Genomic DNA, 19,165 nt, shown 5'->3' on the forward strand with positions numbered 1-19,165 from the left:
TGCACACGCACGTGTGTGTATGTGAGAGAGAGACAGGGAGAGAAAATGTGCTTAAGAGTGAGAAGTGGACAAGCTGACCTAAATCTCAGCTCAAAAGACAGAAAACTGTAGAGCTTTTGTGCCTGGGGGTTTTTCTCCTCCCTGGTTTTTATTTCCATGCACATTTGGTTATGAATGCCAGTGGAAACCAGAACACCAGGAAAACAGCTGTTCTCATGGTATTTCTGGCTTACCAAACAAGGGAAGTCTGGACTTTTCCCAACTTTTCTGTTCTCACACAATGTTAATCCCTTACCCACCCCCACCTCAGTGTTTGTGACTTGATCAGAGTTTTCACAAGTTTACCTGGTTCCAACCTTTTGGACGTGGGTCTGTGTCCTTACTAAAGAGCACATAAATTGGGGAAATTCTACATGCGGGTTTATTCCTATATTTTAAAATTGTTTGATGTTTTTAAGTGTCTAATCAAGGCTTAAGATTGGTACATGAATTAGGAATAATGGGTTGAATTTCACATAAAACTATCTAGCTTCCTTATCATGAAATACATGCTAAGGACTTGCCCTGATTGTATTTTCTTGTATTTCTATTGAAAGATTGCCCTGCAGATACTAATTACGTGCCCACATTAAAAAAGAATCAAGTTTGTCATTTTTTGGAAATAAATCCTATAGTGAGATTCTCAGGGCTACATTTCAAGCGATGGAAAAATGTATGCATTTTGGTGACTTGCAGAGGCATTCCAGTTCCAAGCCAAACCTAGCTACTCTGGCTCCTGCATTTTGTACTTTGATCCTTCAATTTCAAGAAGGATTTTCTCTTTTTAAGGATTTTATCTATTTATTTGACAGAGAGAGAAATCACAAGTAGGTAGAGAAGCAGGCAGAAGGGGTGGGGGGAAGCAGGCTCCCCGCTAAGCAGAGAGCCGGATGCGGGGCTCGATCCCAGGACCCTGGGATCACAACCTGAGCTGAAGGTTGTTAATAAGGTTAATAAGCAGAGGCTTATTAACCCACTGTGCCACCCAGGCGCCTTCAAGAAGAACTTTTTGAAGAGTAGAACATATTTCTATTTTAAATATATTCATTGTATGCATTGGCAATAGATAATCACAAATTAATGAGCACTAGAGAACCTCGCCATCCTTCTTAGAGCTAGGCTCCTTAAACTCTGGGCCAGCAGCCTTCCATCAATCTAAAAGAGGTGTTAGTGACTGGTCTCTGTGGCAGGGGTCCACAAGGTTATTTATCACTTCTGAGATCCCAGCAGGATCAGGGGGCCAAACTCCCCTTTCGTGATCTCACTGCTTTCTTCAGTTAAAAAGACATGGTTTTCCCCCACACTGTGTCTACTACTTAAACACTTCTCACCACTGCAGTGTGATCTTTCCTACATGAAATGGCTCATTCACAACCACAGCCAGGCTGAAAAGTGTCCAGATCAAGTTTCATCCAATTGAGTTAACACTGGGACAAGAAAATGTCCATATAAGGCTGAGTTACTTCTGGGGTCTTCAAGAGAGGACTATTTTCAGGATTGTTTAAAGGGATTTGATTTTTTTGTTGTTTGTTTTTTTAACTCTGGGCAGTCAGTGGGACACATTCAATCACCCCTCCTCCAAGAGTTTTATTCACTCTTGAGCTATGCTATGTCCAAATTACATGTCGAAGGACTAATTTGTCCCTTGAAATTTAGCCCTAAAAAATCTCTGTGTGGGATTTTTTTTTTTCCTGCAAAGAAAGTCAAACTTGATTCCTTTTTTTATATGGGCACATAATTAGTATCTACAATGTATTATTTGTTTCACGATCTTTAGGTAGTGGATTTTTCAAGAACACAAACTGGTTTGAAAAAGCAAATTTTATCACTGACAATATTTAGGGGAAGATGGAAAGAGTTGTTTGTTTGGTTTTTTTGAACTAGAACCAGAATGCCTAGTTTACCTTTGCTAGTAAATATGGACTAACCCATTTCTGGTTTTGCTGAGGTCACCAGCAATCATCACAAGGTAAGCCCACAGAAGAGAAGCTTCACCCTCAGCGATAATCGTGGTAATAATTAGTCGTAGTAGTAGCATGTGCAGAATGGAAGGACATCTCCCACACCAAGTGCCTCCCCAGGTACATAAATCTCCAAGTTAGAAACTTGGACTATGTGTCTGCAGAAACTGCCTGCTTCTTTCTTTCTCTATTTCTGACTCTGTTCGTTTGGTTCTGATCCCAATTCCAGCAGCGTGGTCCGTGGTCCAGATGTGTGTGCAGACACTGCTTCTGCTGTTCCTGGTGTCTGGACAAATGCCTGCGTCAGTTCAGCCAGGTATGTCTACTGCCGCATGCCCCAAGGACACACAGAGGGGCCCTCCAGTGGACTCCATCTCTTAGGTCAGGGGTCGGCAAATTTTTCTGGGCAAGGCCAGACTGTAGGAATATTTCAGGCATGGGGGCCATTCAGTCTCAGTTGTAACTACTCAACTCTGCCGTGGTGGTAGGAAGGCAGCCACAGACCAAGTACTAATGAATGGGCATGACTGCATTCCAGAAAAACCTTTATGGACACTGAAATGTGAATTTCATGTCATTTTGACCTGTCAAGAAATGCTGTCATTCTTTTGATTTTTTTTTCCCCAACCATTTAAAAATGTGGAAGTTATTCTTAGCTTTGACCAGAGGAAAACAGGCTGTCTGATGGATCTTGCTTCTGAGCTATAGATTATATAGGTCATTAAAACCATTCTTCCAATTCTGAAGGAAATGTGTTTCCCTTCTCAGAAATAAAAAGGGGAGGAGTTTTTAGAAATTCTAGCATAATGAGTATGTGTCAACTGAGGGCTAATTGTCAATGTCTTCTTTAAGAACTGTATGTAATTTTCCTGAAATAGGAAAAGAATTGCTTGTCTGGTTTTTATATATTTCACCAGCTTTTCTCTTTCAAGCTATAAATATTCCTTTAAAAATCAGAAAAAATTATATACTGCAGTTGTTTGGATTTCACATTTTTTTTCTTGAGTCTTTCAAATTGATGGACACTTAAGTATATGTTACGCTTTTCTGTAGATAATTTCAGAAATTAATAGCCCTCAGCCAAATTTACAGAAAACAGTATTTTTCTAAGTCAGCTTTTATAATTTAAAAGTCCACAGAAATCTCACTTAGCAAAGTATTTCTTATTATTGCCCCTCTTCCTAATAAATATAATTAGTAAATATAATTATATTTTATAATTATATTATATTTATATAATTATATTATATAAATATAATTAGTAAAAGGACTAATTAGACCATCTGTTTTTAACATCTTACTATAAGTGGTTTTAAGAATACCTTTCATTTTTCAGGGTAAAGTGTGGTCTTAATAGTGTAAAACTCTATTTTTAGGCGCTAAAAAAATCTCGAGTTCATTTTAGAGTGTATTTTGTTTTAATTCAGTTTGCTTTAAGCCAGCATAAAGCATAGTAAAATATCATAGTACCTGGGCCATTGGGGGGCTGAGGTGGTTAAGTGTCCGCCTTCTGCTCAGGTCATGATCTTGGGGTCCTGGGATCCAGCCCTGCATCGGGCTCCTTGCTCAGTGGGAAGCCTGCTTCCTCCTTTCCTTCTGCTGCTCCCCCTGCTCGTACTCTCTCGCTCTTTCTCTCTCTCAAATAAATAAATAAAATTAAAAAGTAATTAGCCCCTTTCAGAATAGTGAGTTGTATAGCAAGTGAAACCAGACCTTATGACTGTCTTATTTATCATGGATGTGATATGCCAGCTTCTCTCTTCCTAGAACTGTGTGCACACATCCAGACACCAACTTAGTCTGCAAAGACTTTGAGATGCATGACAAAAATATACTCTGATAAAATATATCTGGTCATGAAAATCAAGGCTAAGAAACATGATAAACTAGAAAGATGAAAGCATTGGGACCACTGATATCCAAATATGTTGGCCACAGGGTCCCATAAGGCCCTAAAGTTGATTGGCCATCCCCTCTCACTGTGTACGTAAGTTCACCTCCTTTCTCTGTTGCTCCTTCACTCACGGAAGCCTGGGGGCTCCTTGTGGATGCCAGGAACCACCCCTTCAGGGGAGGAGAGCAAGGGTGAGGAGGCAGAAGTGTGGGCCGTACCTCCACCACTTTACCCTGGCTTCCATGCAGAGCAGTGCCGCTCCCATCGGAGCTCGGAGTGGGATTCCACGGAAGGTTTCAGTTGAAGACAGGGCAGTGCTGCTAAACCATATTTGTTAGCCACTGTCCTGCACCTTGTGCTTCTCTCCTCCGCCTTGTTATCCTGTAGATTCTGCGCTCTGAAATTCCACCACCTGTTAGGAACCCACTCCCCTTTCCCTTGGGAGTTCAAACTATTTCAAAGATCCTAAGTAGCCTCCAAGCTAGCCACACCTTAATTACCATTATAAAGAACTAGGGGCCTTTTACCAGATGTTCAGTGAGAGTGACTGTCTCTGAACCACAAAAAGACCCCACTAGCCTGGATTCCGCCCATGATGCATCCGTGTTGCAGATGGGGCTGGGGCCTTCAGATTCTGGTCATGGGGCTGGTACACTAGGCTTCAGCATGAACCAGCCGTCAGAGTGTCTTTCATTGTGGTGGCTGCTGCAGGACCCAGCAGCCTAGGCCAACACAGGCCCTGCAGGGAGGCCTGCTGGTTTGAGAGGGAGAAAGGAGGGGAAGCGTGGAGAAGGAAGAGAGAAAAATGATGTGAATACTGATAGGAAGGAAACAGTCCCTTCTAGTCTAAATCCACTCCTGGAAAACAGAGAAAAATATAGATTTTAAGAATAAAGATAATCACCGTATAATCGTGGTCAGAGCTGTTGATCTCACTGGGCAGAAGGCAAAAGGAGCCTGAAGTGAGAAGGAATTTAGATTAGCCTTTTGAAAAATCTCCTGGCACCGTCACAAGTTTCTGGGGGATGATTTCTCTGGAAATCTGATTTTAAAACGCCGCGGCCTATTTTACTGGCCTTGTTTAGTGAAGTCGGAGCTGGGAGATGCTGAAAGAGAATGAGGCCCATTTGTTACCATCAGAGCCCAGATGCTCTTCTTTACTTAGCATCAAGAAGCCGGTCGTGTTTCACCGCTGCTGCTTAAAAAGCCCAATTCATCTTCCCCAGCCCCGGGAGGGAGGCAGGTGGCAGTCACTGCATTCTTACAGACCTCCCGCCTAAGGCTGCACAGTGAGTGACTCACTTGCAGACTGGGAGACCAAGCCCCACATGTCATCATGTCTCATGACTTGTCTCTCCACCGTAAAGACCAAATATGTGTATACCTGAAAAAGTGACGTGGGCACACCTCCCACATTTATCCAACACCTATGTACTTGTTTATGCTGTATTCAAACCGTCCGGGCTTGAAAGGGAAGGGGACTGTGGTGACAGAAAGCCAACACACAGCGAGCTGACGAGCTAGCCTGAGGAAGGGGGCGACAGTGGGAGGCATTCCCATGAGACCTTTATGTCAGTGCAGAGGCACACTTTTGGTGCTGGAACGGGGACTGTGGAAGTTCAGCAAGGGGAATCTTGGTAATGAGGAGAGGTTTCCTCGAAGACCTTGCATTTGTCCTAGAGCAGAGCATTTGTCCAAGAACCCTGACCACCCACTGGAGGTCATCAGCTGAGAAGGGCAGCAGGAGCCCTGGGCTTTCTAGCATTCACTGCGCTCCCAGCCATGCGCTGAACACTTTCCTGCCTTCACATCAGTCCAGTCCTTCCTTTTCCCCCCACAGCCCTTTGAGATAGAATCTCCAATTGATAGATAAGGCTTGAGAGGGCACATAGCCAGTAGCAGAACTAGGGTTTAAATCTGTATCTGCTTTGCCTCCAGGACCCAAGCCCTTCACCAGTACACATTGTTAAACAAGGGGAGAGGAAGACACAAGTACTGTCTGTGGTACTCTCTCGGGCACCTGTCCCTGTCAGGGGCCAGGCCCATGAGTTGCTGACACTGGGGCAAATTTTTGTGGAGGAGGACATGAAGGGTGTAGGGGCATTGAAAAGGGTGAAGGGTGAATCATGCAGTTATAGATCCAGAAAAGGCTTATCAATGGGGTCAGGGCCCACCGTCCCCCTTCAGGCAAGTCAGTGTCAAAGCTTCTGGGAGGGGCGCCTGGGTGGCTCAGTGGGTTAAGTCCTCTGCCTTCGGCTCAGGTCATGATCTCAGGGTCCTGGGATCGAGCCCCACATCGGGCTCTCCGCTCAGCGGGGAGCCTGCTTCCTCCTCTCTCTCTCTGCCTGCCTCTCTCTGCCTACTTGTGATCTCTGTCTGTCCAATAAATAAATAAAATCTTTAAAGCTTCTGGGAGACTGGGCTGGGCTGTTCTCAGAGATTTTCAGTCAAGGAGATCCTGTAGCCTCTCGCTCCCTCCCAGCACGTTCCAGGATCCTGAATGAGAAGTGCCCCTGTGGGGCTCTGCAGGCTAACGCAGTGGCAGGAATGACACACCTCTTACTTCTTAGTGTGTCCACTAAGTTTCTCATGGAAATGTCTCCCTAGGTACACATCTCCTGTCCATTGATGACACAGAAGTCTGTCCTAACTCTGATGTTAATTCTAATTTAGATCGGTATTCCTCCAAGTCTGAAACCCACTTGTGGGCAACAAGGCTCTTCCTGATGATTCCCCACTGACCCGAACATTCCAGAATGTTCTTTCTTCAATTCTTACAGGCAAATGGCAAAATAGCATGGGTTTTCATTTTCATCTGCAACCAAGAGCTATTAACTAATCAGTAAAGTACATAGTGTGTTACTAAAGCTTACTAAAATGTGCTATTTATGAACTAAAATTGGTGTTTTACTTCATTTCCTGAGGACTCAAATTCATTACTCTGTCAAAACGTCAGGCACCACAGCTATGCCTGGCAATGCTGCAAAGCTTGTGAGTGTGGGCACACAGAGTTGGGATTAGCAACCTGGGGAAGGAACACTTCGCTGTGGGTATACCCCCAACCTCGCTTTGGGCTGGCTCCGTTGTTCCGTTGCAGTTATTCTTGTCTTAATTAACATTTTACTTCTGTTGACTATTTGGCTCTTGTTTAACTCGTTGTCTTTTCAGTCTTTTCATCGTGTTGAGAATCGCATTCCTCTTTAATCCTTTGTTCTGACACCAGAAGTGGGGATGGGCATGGGAAGAGACCTGTGGGCGGAGGGCAAACAATTTGAGAGTGACTATTTTTACTCCTGGGAGGAGCTCCTCTGTGAAGCCGGCCCTGGTCAGGTGCAGCAGCCTCGCAGAGTGGGGACAGTGTGAACCGCATGTTTTTCCAGCTTTTTTCACATCATACCTCTTATCCATGCTGAGGACTTGCCCTGGGGTCACAAAGAGCCATGAGCGATGGTTGACGTTGCCCAGATCTCCAGCCTCCAAATCCTGTGTGTGTACAGAGCACATGGGAGGTCATCTAGCCACACCCCCCTTGCAGCGGTGCTCCCAGGACCCCTGTCCCACAGCCAGGGGAGCAAATCCGTGACATTCCTGGTAACCAGATGCTGGTGAGACGCCGTCAACCCCGTCAGTCTCGCAAGAGCAGAGCCCTGTAACGCCCAGCAGCTTCATGTCCCTCTACCCTGCTCAGCTGCTGGAGAAGACAGGCCGGCCCATGTCTGCCATCATGCAGCCCATAAAGCTCCCAGGCTGCGGTCCTTTGACATCTGTTGGGAATGAGACACGAAGTTGATCAGAAACGGCCGTAGTTCCTGTCTCCCTGACTAACAGATACACGGCTCGGAAAGGCCACAGATGATCTTGTCTGGTCCAGGGCGGGGAAAAACTCACCACAGCTTGGAAAACAAGCCCCCTTCCCTCCCTACTTCATAGCCCACCCCCACCACCCACACTGCCTGCCAGTCCCTTTTTTTCAGCACACATAATGTTGGTCTCTGTCTTCCCAGCCTTTGTGGCAGGCCCGATTCTGTAACATCTCAAAGCTTTTGCTCCCCACTGCCGGCTTTCCTTGCAGTTAGCCCGGTTTCAATGACCCTCTTTCTCATAGTCCCATCAATAGCAGAGGCAGTCGGTGACCCGTCTGTGTCAGGTTTTGGTTCATCTCAAGCCAACTGGCAGATCTCCAGTAACTTCTCTTCTCTCCCCAGGGCAGCACGTTTAAATCAGGGGGGCGGGGGGAGAAGAAGGTCATGAATATTGTGCAACTTCTCTCACTAGATTATGAAGATGATGTGACGTCTCTTAAAAGGACACAGTGGTCTTGGGAGCTGATGTTGCCATCATGGTCTCCTCCCAGAGCATCCAGACGGCCATTCTCTCCATGACAGCAGTAGCTCTGGATCCTGCCACTCCCCAGCTATTCTGGGGGCAGCCAGCTGAAGGGTGAGGGTCCTGGAGAGCTGCCCCCAAGTGTGCATGTTTTAGGAATAGGCTAACACATGCGTCAATATGATAGTTTGCATTAAGGCCCATTTATAGACGATGCTAAGCCTCACAGCCCAGCTGTCTGGTGGCAAATGTTACCGCCCTGGCTTTAGATGGAAAGGAATTGAGACAACCTATTTGTCAGGGGCCCCAGGCTGTCTGGGGGAAGACAAACCGAATCCTCATGTTTCCTGGTGCCTGGCTTGGGGCCTGCTGTCCTTAGGGCCGTGGTTTCGTGTGCCTTCTTGGGAGCAGCCTCTCTGGAGCCCAGCTCCCACCTGCTGTGGGTGTGTTGCAAGAGTCAGGGCTCAGGAGGGTGAGGCCCTCAAGCCCTCTTCCCAAAGTGAGCCTCAGCAGCCTCTCCTCCTCGTGGGGTACAGCCCAGGGAACAGCTGCCATCTTAGGTTGGATTCTGAGGACCTTCCTGGTTTGAAATTCTTCTGCCTTCTCAGAGGGGCAGTTAAGATCTGTTGAGTGAGTGACTGCGTCACCACAGGGAAGGGAGGTGCACAGGGAGGGTCAGTTGCGCATGGAGCCCTCGGCTACTCAGAAAACCCTGCTGAGAAACAGCCGAGCATTAGGCTTTAATGGCTTTGACTCTCCATGGTGTGTAAGTCCTGAAGACAAGAATATGTCCGCTTCCTGGACACTTGGCACGCACCAGGCACTGTGCTAGCTACATGTGTTAACCATCTCCAAACAGATAATCCTGTAAGGATGTATGATTATTATCCTTTTTCCTTCCTTTTTTTTTTTTTAAGATTTATTTATTTATTTATTATTTATTTGTCAGAGAGAGAGAGAGTGCGAGCGAGCACGCACACGTAGGCAGAGTGGCAGGCAGAGACAGAGAGAGAAGTAGGCTCCCCGCTGAGAAAGGAGCCCAACGTCGGACTGGATCCTAGGATCCTGGGATCATGACCTGAGCCGAAGGCAGTGGCCTAACCTACTGAGCCACCCAGGCGCCCCCTTTTTTTTTTTAATAGATGATATACTTAGTTTCCAAGAAGTTGAGTAGCAGCCCACTCTGGGACAGGAAGAAAATAATGGAGCTGTGTTGAAGTTTTGGAGACTTGATCAATCATTTTGCTTCCTTGTCCAAGTTCTGAGCAACTGAGAGAGCTAACAATCAAGCAGGTAAAGACTAAACTTCAAGGGGTGCTTGGCTGGCTCAGTTGGAGGAGCATGTGACTCTGATCTCAGGGTTGTGAGTTTGAGCCCCATGTTGGGTGTAGTGATTACTTAAAAATAAAGTCTTTAAAAAATGCACTGGGGGGACACCTGGGTGGCTCAGTTGGTTAAGCAGCTGCCTTCGGCTCAGGTCATGATCCCAGCATCCTGGGATCGAGTTCCATATTGGGCTCCTTGCTCCGCAGGGAGCCTGCTTCTCCGTCTGACTCTGCCTTCCACATTCTGTCTGCTTGTGCTCGCTTTCGCTCGCTCTGACAAATAAATAAAATCTTTAAAAAAAAAAAAATGCACTGGGGGCACCTGGGTGGCTCAGGTAATTAAGCATCTGCCTTTGGTTCAGGACATGATACCAGGGTCCTGGGATGGAGTCACACATCAGGCTCCCTGCTCTGTGGGGAATCTACTCCCCCTGCTTGTACGCTCTTTCTCTCTCTCACTCAAATAAATAAGCAAAATTCTTTTAAAAAAAAAAAATGTTAAGAGGCACCTGGGTGGCTCCATCCACTGTCAGGCTCTGTGCTCAGTACGACGTCTGCTTGTCTCTCTCCCTCCCCGTCTGCCCCTGCTCATGTACACATACTCCTCTCCCCCCCACCACCACCCAAATAAATAAATAAAATATTTTAAAAATAAAAAAAATTAAAATGTGTTGAAACATTTTTTAAAAATCACCTGAGTACCTAAGGAACATGTCAGAAAATGCATTGTAGGAACAGCTTATTAATGTTTCATTCCTGAAACAGAGGGACCAGCCCACCCTCCCCCAGGCCCAGCCAACAGTATAGACCTGCCTCTGAGGTCTCTCCTGTAAGCTTACTGCCTAGGAGCCAAGAAGGTGCGTTCTCAGTGACAGGTGGATCCCAAAGAGAATGACAGATGGCTGAGTTAGCCTGAGCTCTGCCCCTTCCCCAGACATAGCAGTCCCTTAAGTCAGCCTCCCACTCTGGGACCAGATGAGAGGTGTTACCCTAAAGGAGGTCCCTGGCCATGGAAACACAAACACAAGGTTACCCAGGACCAGGATCAAAACCCAGGTCTTCCTCAGTCCACTATAGCACTCCTTCCGCAGGACAGGAACTCAGACCCTAGAACTATAGGATCATGGGGCACCTTCCCTTGATTACAGCAGAATCTGGGGTCCAGAGGCTTGAAAGCCTGAACCAGGGTCACACAGGTGGACAGTGCTTTTTCTTCTCTTCTCTACCGTGTGTCTTTTTCTCTCCTTCTGCCCTCACAAGTGTCACTGAGACACTGGAGATAGACAAGTACACCGCTTTACACAATGTGAGCTGCCCTGGCTTTACCTTTTCAGCAGAACTGTAGGTAGATCTGTCCCTTGGGCAATATGGAAGTCAGTTCCATGCTCCTAGGGCAGAAGGGTGGGGAACATTTGGGGCTGGCAAGGACGAAGTCTCCCCTCTTATTAATGGTTCCAAGTCCCCAGCTTCCTTCCCCAAGCCTCTTCTCTTCTCCTTACACTTTAGTTCTCTCTTTTTCCTGGAAGGCATTTATCCATACCTCTTTTTTTTTTTTAAGATTTGTGAATTATTTTAGAGTGTGTGTGTGTATGAGAGAGAGAGCAGAGTGAGGGGCAATGAGAGAGGGAGACAAGCAGAGTCCCCGTTGAATAGGGGAGTCTGATGCAAGTCTCAATCCGAGAACCTTGAGATCATGACCTGAGCCAAAATCAAGAGTCAGTCGCTTAACCAACTAAGTCCCCTGGGCAACCCAACATTTGTCCATGTCTTATGAGAACTCCTCTTTCCTCCCCTTTCCCCACTTCCTTGGATCTGGACCATATACCCATTTCGTAGCATTTTGATAGGGGGGAAGAAAGCAGACGGGTCTGGGCTTGAATTATAGTTCCTCCACTTACTGTGTGACAACTGGATGAACCCCATACAGAAAGCAAAATTCTTAAACCTACCTCCTAGGCAGTAAGAGGGCCAGTTAAGCCAATGCATATATTATCATGTGCTCTTTGCCTCAGTACATGCTCCAAAATGTTAGTTTCCTTTGTGAGGGGAAGGAGAGGTTTAGTTGCTTTCATCTATTCATTTGTTTGACAAATATTGGAGGTCTACCATGTAGCTAGACAAGTTGGGTACAACTGTGCCTATCTCCTGGGATTATTACAGAGAATTAAATAGATAATGTTTGCAAAGCTCTTAGTGTCCTGCCTGGCATGTAGAGGTGTGTGCTGAGTAAATGGAAGCCATTATCATGTTTTCCAGCCCACAAAGTGACGAGCACTGATGCTTTCCTACACACTTAGATCAGTGCTGAGCTCCTGGGGTTATCTATGAAGACTGCTCAGTGAGAAATGTGTGTCCGCATCCTTAGGGAAGTCCTCAGAATACACCTTTCTCTTCCCAGGAGCACTGCACTAATGGCTTATTGGGAGCAGTTGAACTGCTAAGAGGGGCCCTTCCTGTCCCCCTAGTCCAGAATAATGCCCAGGCTTTCCCCTCACGAAGGGTGATGGTGAGGGAACCCATGACCAAGACAAGAAAAGATGGTGGCCTGAGGTTGAGGAAACACGCCCTGCTCAGCAATCCATTTGGCCCTTCTCTTCTGTATTTAGCGCTCATTTTCTTCTTCATGCCCATTTTTCAGCAGTCCTGGGCCGTTGTGTCATGGCCTACAAGGGCAACTGGGGCTTTTTCCAACAACGCTGGTTCAGACGTCATCTGTTGCAAGGAACCACCATTTGCTTTCGTTCTTTCTTTTTTTTTTTTAAGATTTTATTTATTTATTGACAGACAGAGATCACAAGCAGGCAGAGAGGCAGGCAGAGAGAGAGAGGAGGAAGCAGGCTCTCCACTGAGCGGAGAGCCCGATGCGGGGCTCGATCCCAGGAGGGGAGGCTTTAACCACGCAGAGGCTTTAACCCACTGAGCCACCCAGGCGCCCCCACCATTTGCTTTCTTTTAAGACTCTGTTCACAGGTGTGAGCGTTCTGTAGACTGTGAAGCAACTCCTTGCTGCTCCTTGTGCCTTTTCTTCACGCCTGCTCTGGCTACACTGGAAATATGCTGAGGGAGATTGTCTGTGTTTTTAACTTTGGTCTGTGCAAACCACCTTTAAAGTTCACAAAATCCAGTTTCCTCATAAATAAGGAAGCAGGTGATACATGAAAACACTGCCGTGATGAACGGTATTCAGTGTGGCGCTGTGGCAACCGCAGACGGATTCCCATGTTCTTCCAACCAGCAGGCTCATGTCTCTGTGGGTGCCATGCTTGCCGGGCCACTGAGGCTGTTCCCACCATCGCCTGTGATTCCCAGCCCGGGTAGGGGCTGGGTTGGGGGACGTAGTTCAGAACTTTAACAGTCCAAGTTCTCAGCATTACCCTAAATGCTTAAGAAATGTAAATGTTATTTAACCGAACCACCCCCATAGGTGATGGGAATTAAGGAGCACACGTGAGATGAGCACCGGGTGCTGTATGAAAATGTTAAGTCACTGTATTATGCACCTGAAACTTACATCACACTGTATGTTAACTGGAATTTAAAAACTTTTAGAAAATGTAAAGATTATAGATTAGTTTCAACATTTCCCAAATTCATTTAGTGTAGGAAATGAAATTAAATCATTAAGTAGTTCCTATCCCAAACCTAGTCTTCCCCTTAATGGGAAAGAGGTTTCTTCATGTCCTTTCTCTCTCCCTGGGCTGCTTCTGGAACAGTTATTGTCAGAGGGCTCTGAATGCCTACCTCTGAACCTGTGCCTTCCCCTCTTCTCTTCCATAGTCTTCTAAGTAAGACAGTGACTGGGAGGACATTCCTCTGCTGTCATCTCCCAGTTGTCTTTGTCATAGACATGGGAGAAAGAAGTGATTGTTGGCTAAGGACTAGAGGATGCATTCATAGACTAAAACCTGAAAGGTGTGAGTCCCAGTGGTTGAAGGAATAAAAGCCACTTCAGTGCCCCAGTCACTAACTCACATTCTGCCACAAGCCGGAATCTCATGGCGCTCTGGCTGTCAACCTCCGCCTGCCATCTTGGACTGACTTCCACATGGTGTGCATCTCGATCACAAACTCAGATGTGCAGGGAATACTATATCATGTTTTTCAACCTAATTTCTGACTTGGAGCTCCCATTACACTGGGCTGGCAGTAAATTTCAGCTGTTATTCTTGGGCTTCTAGGAGATTTCAGGTGTCCCTAAACGTTAGTACACACAGGTTACCCTTGAGACATCCCCCTTTCCTGTTCATGGCATCCCATCTTCAGGCTTTACTTGGGAAGCAGGACTCTTTTGCAAGGCCCCTCATGGTCTTGTCTACCTGGATGTGCACTTGTTAATTAACCGCCCTCCTGCTTTGTCCGGGATGTTCTGGTCTTAGCGCTGAAAACCCTGTGTCTCTGGAACCCCTTACTCCTGGCAAGCCCATGCCCTCAGAATGGGTACTTCCCTTGAGAGTCTTGCCATTTCTCCACACTCTGCTGAAAAAAAAGAAAACTGGACCCATGCTCAGACCCATAGATCTCTTTTCCTTTCCTCCTTCCGCCCAGGGGAGTCTCACTTTCTAATCTAGGGCTGGAGGAAGGTCTATATGCTCACCTCCTACTCTGAGACACTTGGTTCACGCTGAGGATCCTCTTCCTTCACCTTCTCCGCTGGTAGGTAAGAGCTTAAAGAGCTTAAAATTTTGGAAAGAAAAAGCTAATATGAGTTGCAGACTGAGTGTCTTTTTGCCCCCCACCCCTCAAGAGCCCCCAACCTTGCCTCAGGAAATGAGCCCAGAGCCTGAGTCCTCCTTGAGTGGGGACTGTGAAGGCGGGGGAGGGAGTAGAAAGTACACAGGGAAAAGAAACAGGTCAAGAGAGCAGAGGAAGCCATCACACAGAGATCCAGGGTAGCTGGATACTCCTTCCATTCCCAGTCTTATCTCTATAGATGGTTGAGAAACAAAGCTGTGAAAACTAGGAGGAGAAGTAATGCAGAGAATTTGGTTCAAGCACTTCCTTATCTAGGTGGGGCTAGGCAGTTCCTAAAAGTTTTGGCAAGTGGATCCAGGCTTTGACAGTTCTTCAAGTGTGCTGATCTTCCCCCTCCTTTCGCCTTTGATAGAATGCCTCAGTTGGCGTCAGGGTGGGGCAGCAAGGAACATTTGCTAGACTCGCACTCGTCTGGGCAGTGGGACAGCTGAGGCCAGATGCCTTCCCTGGGATGCAGTGTAATGGGGGCAGGGAAGGAAGCTCGGGGTCTGTCAGCTGGGCCCACGTCCTGCCTCCATCAAGGTGGCAACAAAGAAACCTGGGGAGGTCCCAAGAACCTGGCCCGGTACCCCATCCCCAGCCCTGACCTTGTCTGTGGATGGAAGCATGATTGAAGATGAGGGCCTGAACTTTCTCAGCACCGGCCCTGGCTTCATGCTGCCTTCACACAGCTTTTAGCATCTGCTAAGAGGAGCAGGGAGGGAATAAAGAAAACAGAAACACATGCTGGAAAGCGCTACCCTTTCTCGTTAGAGCTGCCTGCCACCACCGCAGCCTGACTTCCAGGGAAACTTCTCTCCCAGAAGAGCCTGTGGACAGAGGAGGCTAGAGTAGAAGGTCTGATGGTCTTTTGAAACCTCAAGAAGAAAAGATCTGTTGTTATAGCATCTTTAAGCAAGTGCATTTTTCTTTTGAGTTTTTTGCTACAAACTGGGCCAAGTTGCGATGTAAACCAATGTCATTCTCTGCAACCAGCGACCTTTCCGCTGACTTCCTGGCTCTCTGTCAGCAGGCCTCTCTCATACAGGTCAGTCTTCAACTCACCAACCCTGTGGCCACCAAAAATGTGTTCATGAAGGGACAGAACTGTGACCTAAAATGAACTCCCCAAACCACGTGGTGTATGAAAACTGTAAACATTCCCATTTCGGCGCCCCATCCCTTCTTGACATCTCCATGGTCCTGAGCTTCAAATCAGAAATGCGTGACATTCTCTTATGGTTCTGAAGAACCAGCCTCCTAAAGTCTGGTTTACAGTAAAAGCCATTTATCACGTTTCTACAGTAAGCCAGGCACTGGGGTAAACATTCTACATAAGCAGAATGGGCTTACTCTCCGGGGGATGCTGCGTATCAGGTGGTGTTATCCTCTGTGTACTAAGGAAGAAACTGAGGTCCAGCGGCAGAAGAGCTCGAGGAGGGTGATGGCGGTACTGTGTCGTGCTCCATGGGACTGCAGATCGGTGGCCTCGGTGGCTTTATTGTGCTGCCTGGAGTTCCTTGTCAAGGAAAAGGGTGAGAGAAACAGGAAACCAGGGGTCTTCATTAGCCAGGGACAACCCATCTATTTAATCTCCTACCTGATAAAGCCTGAAGTCAAAAAACCAGAACAGGCATTTTCCCATTTCACAGATCCAGAAGTTTCCTCTGGCCGGAGGGAAGATCGAGCCTCCATTTTGAGTTTGGTCATTGCCTCCGCTGATGATGCACGGGTCAAATGAGATGAGTGGTTGTGAGAGCTCTCTGTGCTGGTGAAGGGCGTGTTGGACCAAGGCAGCAAGTCTTCACAGCCCGGGATCCTGGACGTGCCTTGTCATTTTTAATCAAATTGTTTTTCTGTTGGGTTTTCATTGCAGAGGGCAGAGCTTTGCTCACACACCCATGACAGGTCAAGGTTCAGCAAGATGTGTTCCCTGATTTGGCTTTTCCTGGATTTGGCAGGGGAAGGGCCACTGGCTGTGAATACCTACCTAGTCCCTGTTCCTTTTTTGTTACCTTTGCCTGGTCACTGAGCATGCAGAGATTCCCTTTCCCTCATCAGTAAAATGAGAAGATTTTTCCTGGGTGATGTATGGAGTGCCTTTTAATCCTAACATTCTACCCAAAGAACAAATGTACCAATCAATTGAGTTTGGGTTTTATATGGAGGCATATCATTTGGAAAACATTCTTGGTTTGCCAAAGGCATCTTCCTTTATCATTCAACAAACGTTAGCTTCACAGAAGCATTGTTTGCAATATAGGGATCAAGAGGGGCCCTGCAGGTACTGTGAAGTGAAGAATAGTAATGAAATTCACTAAAATCAGGAGGTGGGAGAAAGTTGAGGGGACTCTCACCCACCCCCCCCCTTTTTTTTTTTTTTTTGGAAATTGCTCTCTAGGGAGACAATCTCCTTTAAACCTCTATCGCTATTCTTTTTTTAAAAAAAAATTATTATTGAAACAGAGTCGACACAGAGTGTTACATTAGTTTCAGGTGTACAACATAGTGATTCAACAACTGTGTGTCTGTCCCCATACAATACCATTGACTCTGTTTCCTGTGCTGTGCCTTTCATCCCCGTGACTTACTCATTCCCTAACTGGAAGTCGACATTTCCTACTTGCCCCTAAACCACTTTGCTTCCCTCCCCCTCAGGCAACCATCATTTCTCTGTTTTTGTGGGTCTATTTCTGCTTTTTGTTTGTTTTGTGTATTAGTCCATATATAAGTGAAATCATACATATTTGGCTTTCTACATATAGTATCATGTCCTCTGCACATGTGACAGTTTTACTTCTTTCTAAAGACAGTGGTCTTCTTTCTTTCTTTCAACTAATTTGGATGCCTTTTCTTTTTCTTATTTGATTGCTGTGGCTGGGACTTATTTCCAATGCTCTGTTGAGAGAGGTCGTGAGGTTGGACATCCTTGTCTTGTTCCTGATCTTAGAAGGAATGTTCTCAATTTTTCACTACCAGGGACGACATTAGCAATGGGTTTTCATATATGGCCTTTATTAGGTTGAGGTCTGTTTCCTCTACACCCATTTTTTAATCATAAATGTTGGATTTTGTCAAATGCTTTTTCTGCATCTGTTGAGATGATCATATGATTTTTATCCTTCATTTTGTTAATGAGGTGTATCATGTCGATTCATTTGCAGATATTTGAACTATCTTTATATCCATGGAGTAAGTCCCACTTGATGGTGATAAATGATTCTTGTAATATATTATTGAATGCAGTTTGCTATTACTTGGTTGAGGATTTTGCATCTATGTTTAACAGGGATATTGGCCTGTGGTTTTCTTTTTTTGTGTAGTGTCTTTGTCTGGTTTTGGTATCCTGGTAATGCTGGCCTCATAGAATGTATTTGGAAGCTTTACTTCCTCTTCTGTTTTTTGGAATACTTTGAGAAGAATAGGGATTAACTCATCTTTAAATGCTTGATGGAATTCACTGTGATTCTGTCTGCTCCTCGATTTTGACTTTGGGGAATTTTTTTATTATCAATTCAGTTTTGTTTCTAGAAATTAGTCTTTTCAGATTTTCTGTTTCTTCTTGATTCAGTTTTGGAAGATTGTATGTTTCTAGGAATTTATCCATTTCTTCTAGGTTGTCTCATTTTTTCGCATATAATTTTTCACAGTAGTCTCATAATTCTTTGTATTTTTGTGTTGTCAGCTGTTACTTCTCTTTTAGTTCTGATTTTATTTATTTGGGTCCTCTCTCTTTTTTAGTTATGAGTCTGGCTAAAGGCTTTTTTAATTTTACCTAACTGTTCAAAGAACCAGCTCTTGGTTTTATTTGGGCTTTTCTATTTTTTTAAAACTCTATTTCGTTTATTTGATCTAATTCTTTCCTTCCTTCTGTTAACTTGGGGTTTTACTTATTCTTTTTCTAGTTTCTTTGGGTCTAAGATTTGGTTGTTGTTTCGAGATTTTTCTTGTTTTTTGAATTAGGTCTGTATCACTATAAACTTCCCTTTTAGAACTGCTTTTGCTGAAATGTTGGGCTGTTGTGTTTTCATTTTATTGTCTTTATCTGTTTTTATATTTCCTCTTAGATTTCTTCATTGACTCATTAGTTTTTTAGTAGCATGTTGTTTAGCATCCATGTGTTTGTGTTTTTTCTTATGCTTGATTTCTAATTTTATGCTGTTGTGATGCGTGATATGATTTCTGTCTTCTTAAATCTGTTGAGACTGGTTTGGTAGCCTAATGTGTGATCTATCCTGGAGAATGTTCCATGTATACTTGACTATGTGTTCTGTTGGTTTGGGATGGAATGTTCTGTATATCTCTTAAGTCCGTCAGGTCTAATGTGTCCTTCAAAGACACTGTTTCTGCCTGGTTATCTACCCACTGGTGTAGGTGGGTTTTAAAGTCTCTACTTTATTACTGTCAGCTTCTCCCTTTATGTCTCTTAATATCTGCTTTGTGTATCTAGTTGCTCTTACATTGAGTGTATAGATATTCACATTTGGTAAATCCTCTTGTTGGATTCAACCCTTTATCATTATGTAATACCCTCTTTTGTCTCTCCTTACAGCCTTTGTTTGTTTGTTTGTTTGTTTTTAAAGATTTTATTTATTTATTTGACAGAGATCACAAGTAGGCAGAGAGGCAGGCAGAGAGAGAGAGAGAGAGAGAGGAGGAAGCAGGCTCCCCATTGAGCAGAGAGCCTGATGCGGGGCTTAATCCCAGGACCCTGAGATCATGACCTGAGCCGAAGGCAGAGGCTTAACCCACTAAGCCACCCAGGTGCCCCCAGCCTTTGTTTTAAAGTCTAGTTTGTCTGCTATAAGTATTGCTGTCCTGGCTTGTTTTTGTTTTTGTTTTTCCACTTCCATTTGCATGGAGTATCTTTTTCTATCTTTTTACTTTGA

At 45.4% G+C, this 19,165-nt stretch overlaps 1 protein-coding gene across 6 annotated transcripts in view; it reads left to right on the top strand.

Annotated features, from left to right (window-relative positions):
- The window catches only part of SLC44A3 (solute carrier family 44 member 3), a 119,171-nt gene that overhangs the window by 58,207 nt on the left and 41,799 nt on the right, over nt 1-19,165 (top strand). For all 6 annotated transcript variants that reach the window (XR_014300069.1, XR_014300070.1, XR_014300071.1 and 3 more), the window contains exon 12: nt 2,230-2,316. Coding sequence is in view for 2 of the 6 variants with exons in the window: in XM_082688742.1 (XP_082544868.1) it covers nt 2,230-2,316 (87 nt within the window). In the remaining 4 variants the exon portion in view is untranslated. The remainder of the gene's footprint in view (nt 1-2,229; nt 2,317-19,165) is intronic.

Source organism: Mustela nivalis, assembly GCF_964662115.1.
Source record: "Mustela nivalis genome assembly, chromosome: 10".
Classification (NCBI taxonomy): Eukaryota; Metazoa; Chordata; class Mammalia; order Carnivora; family Mustelidae; genus Mustela; species Mustela nivalis.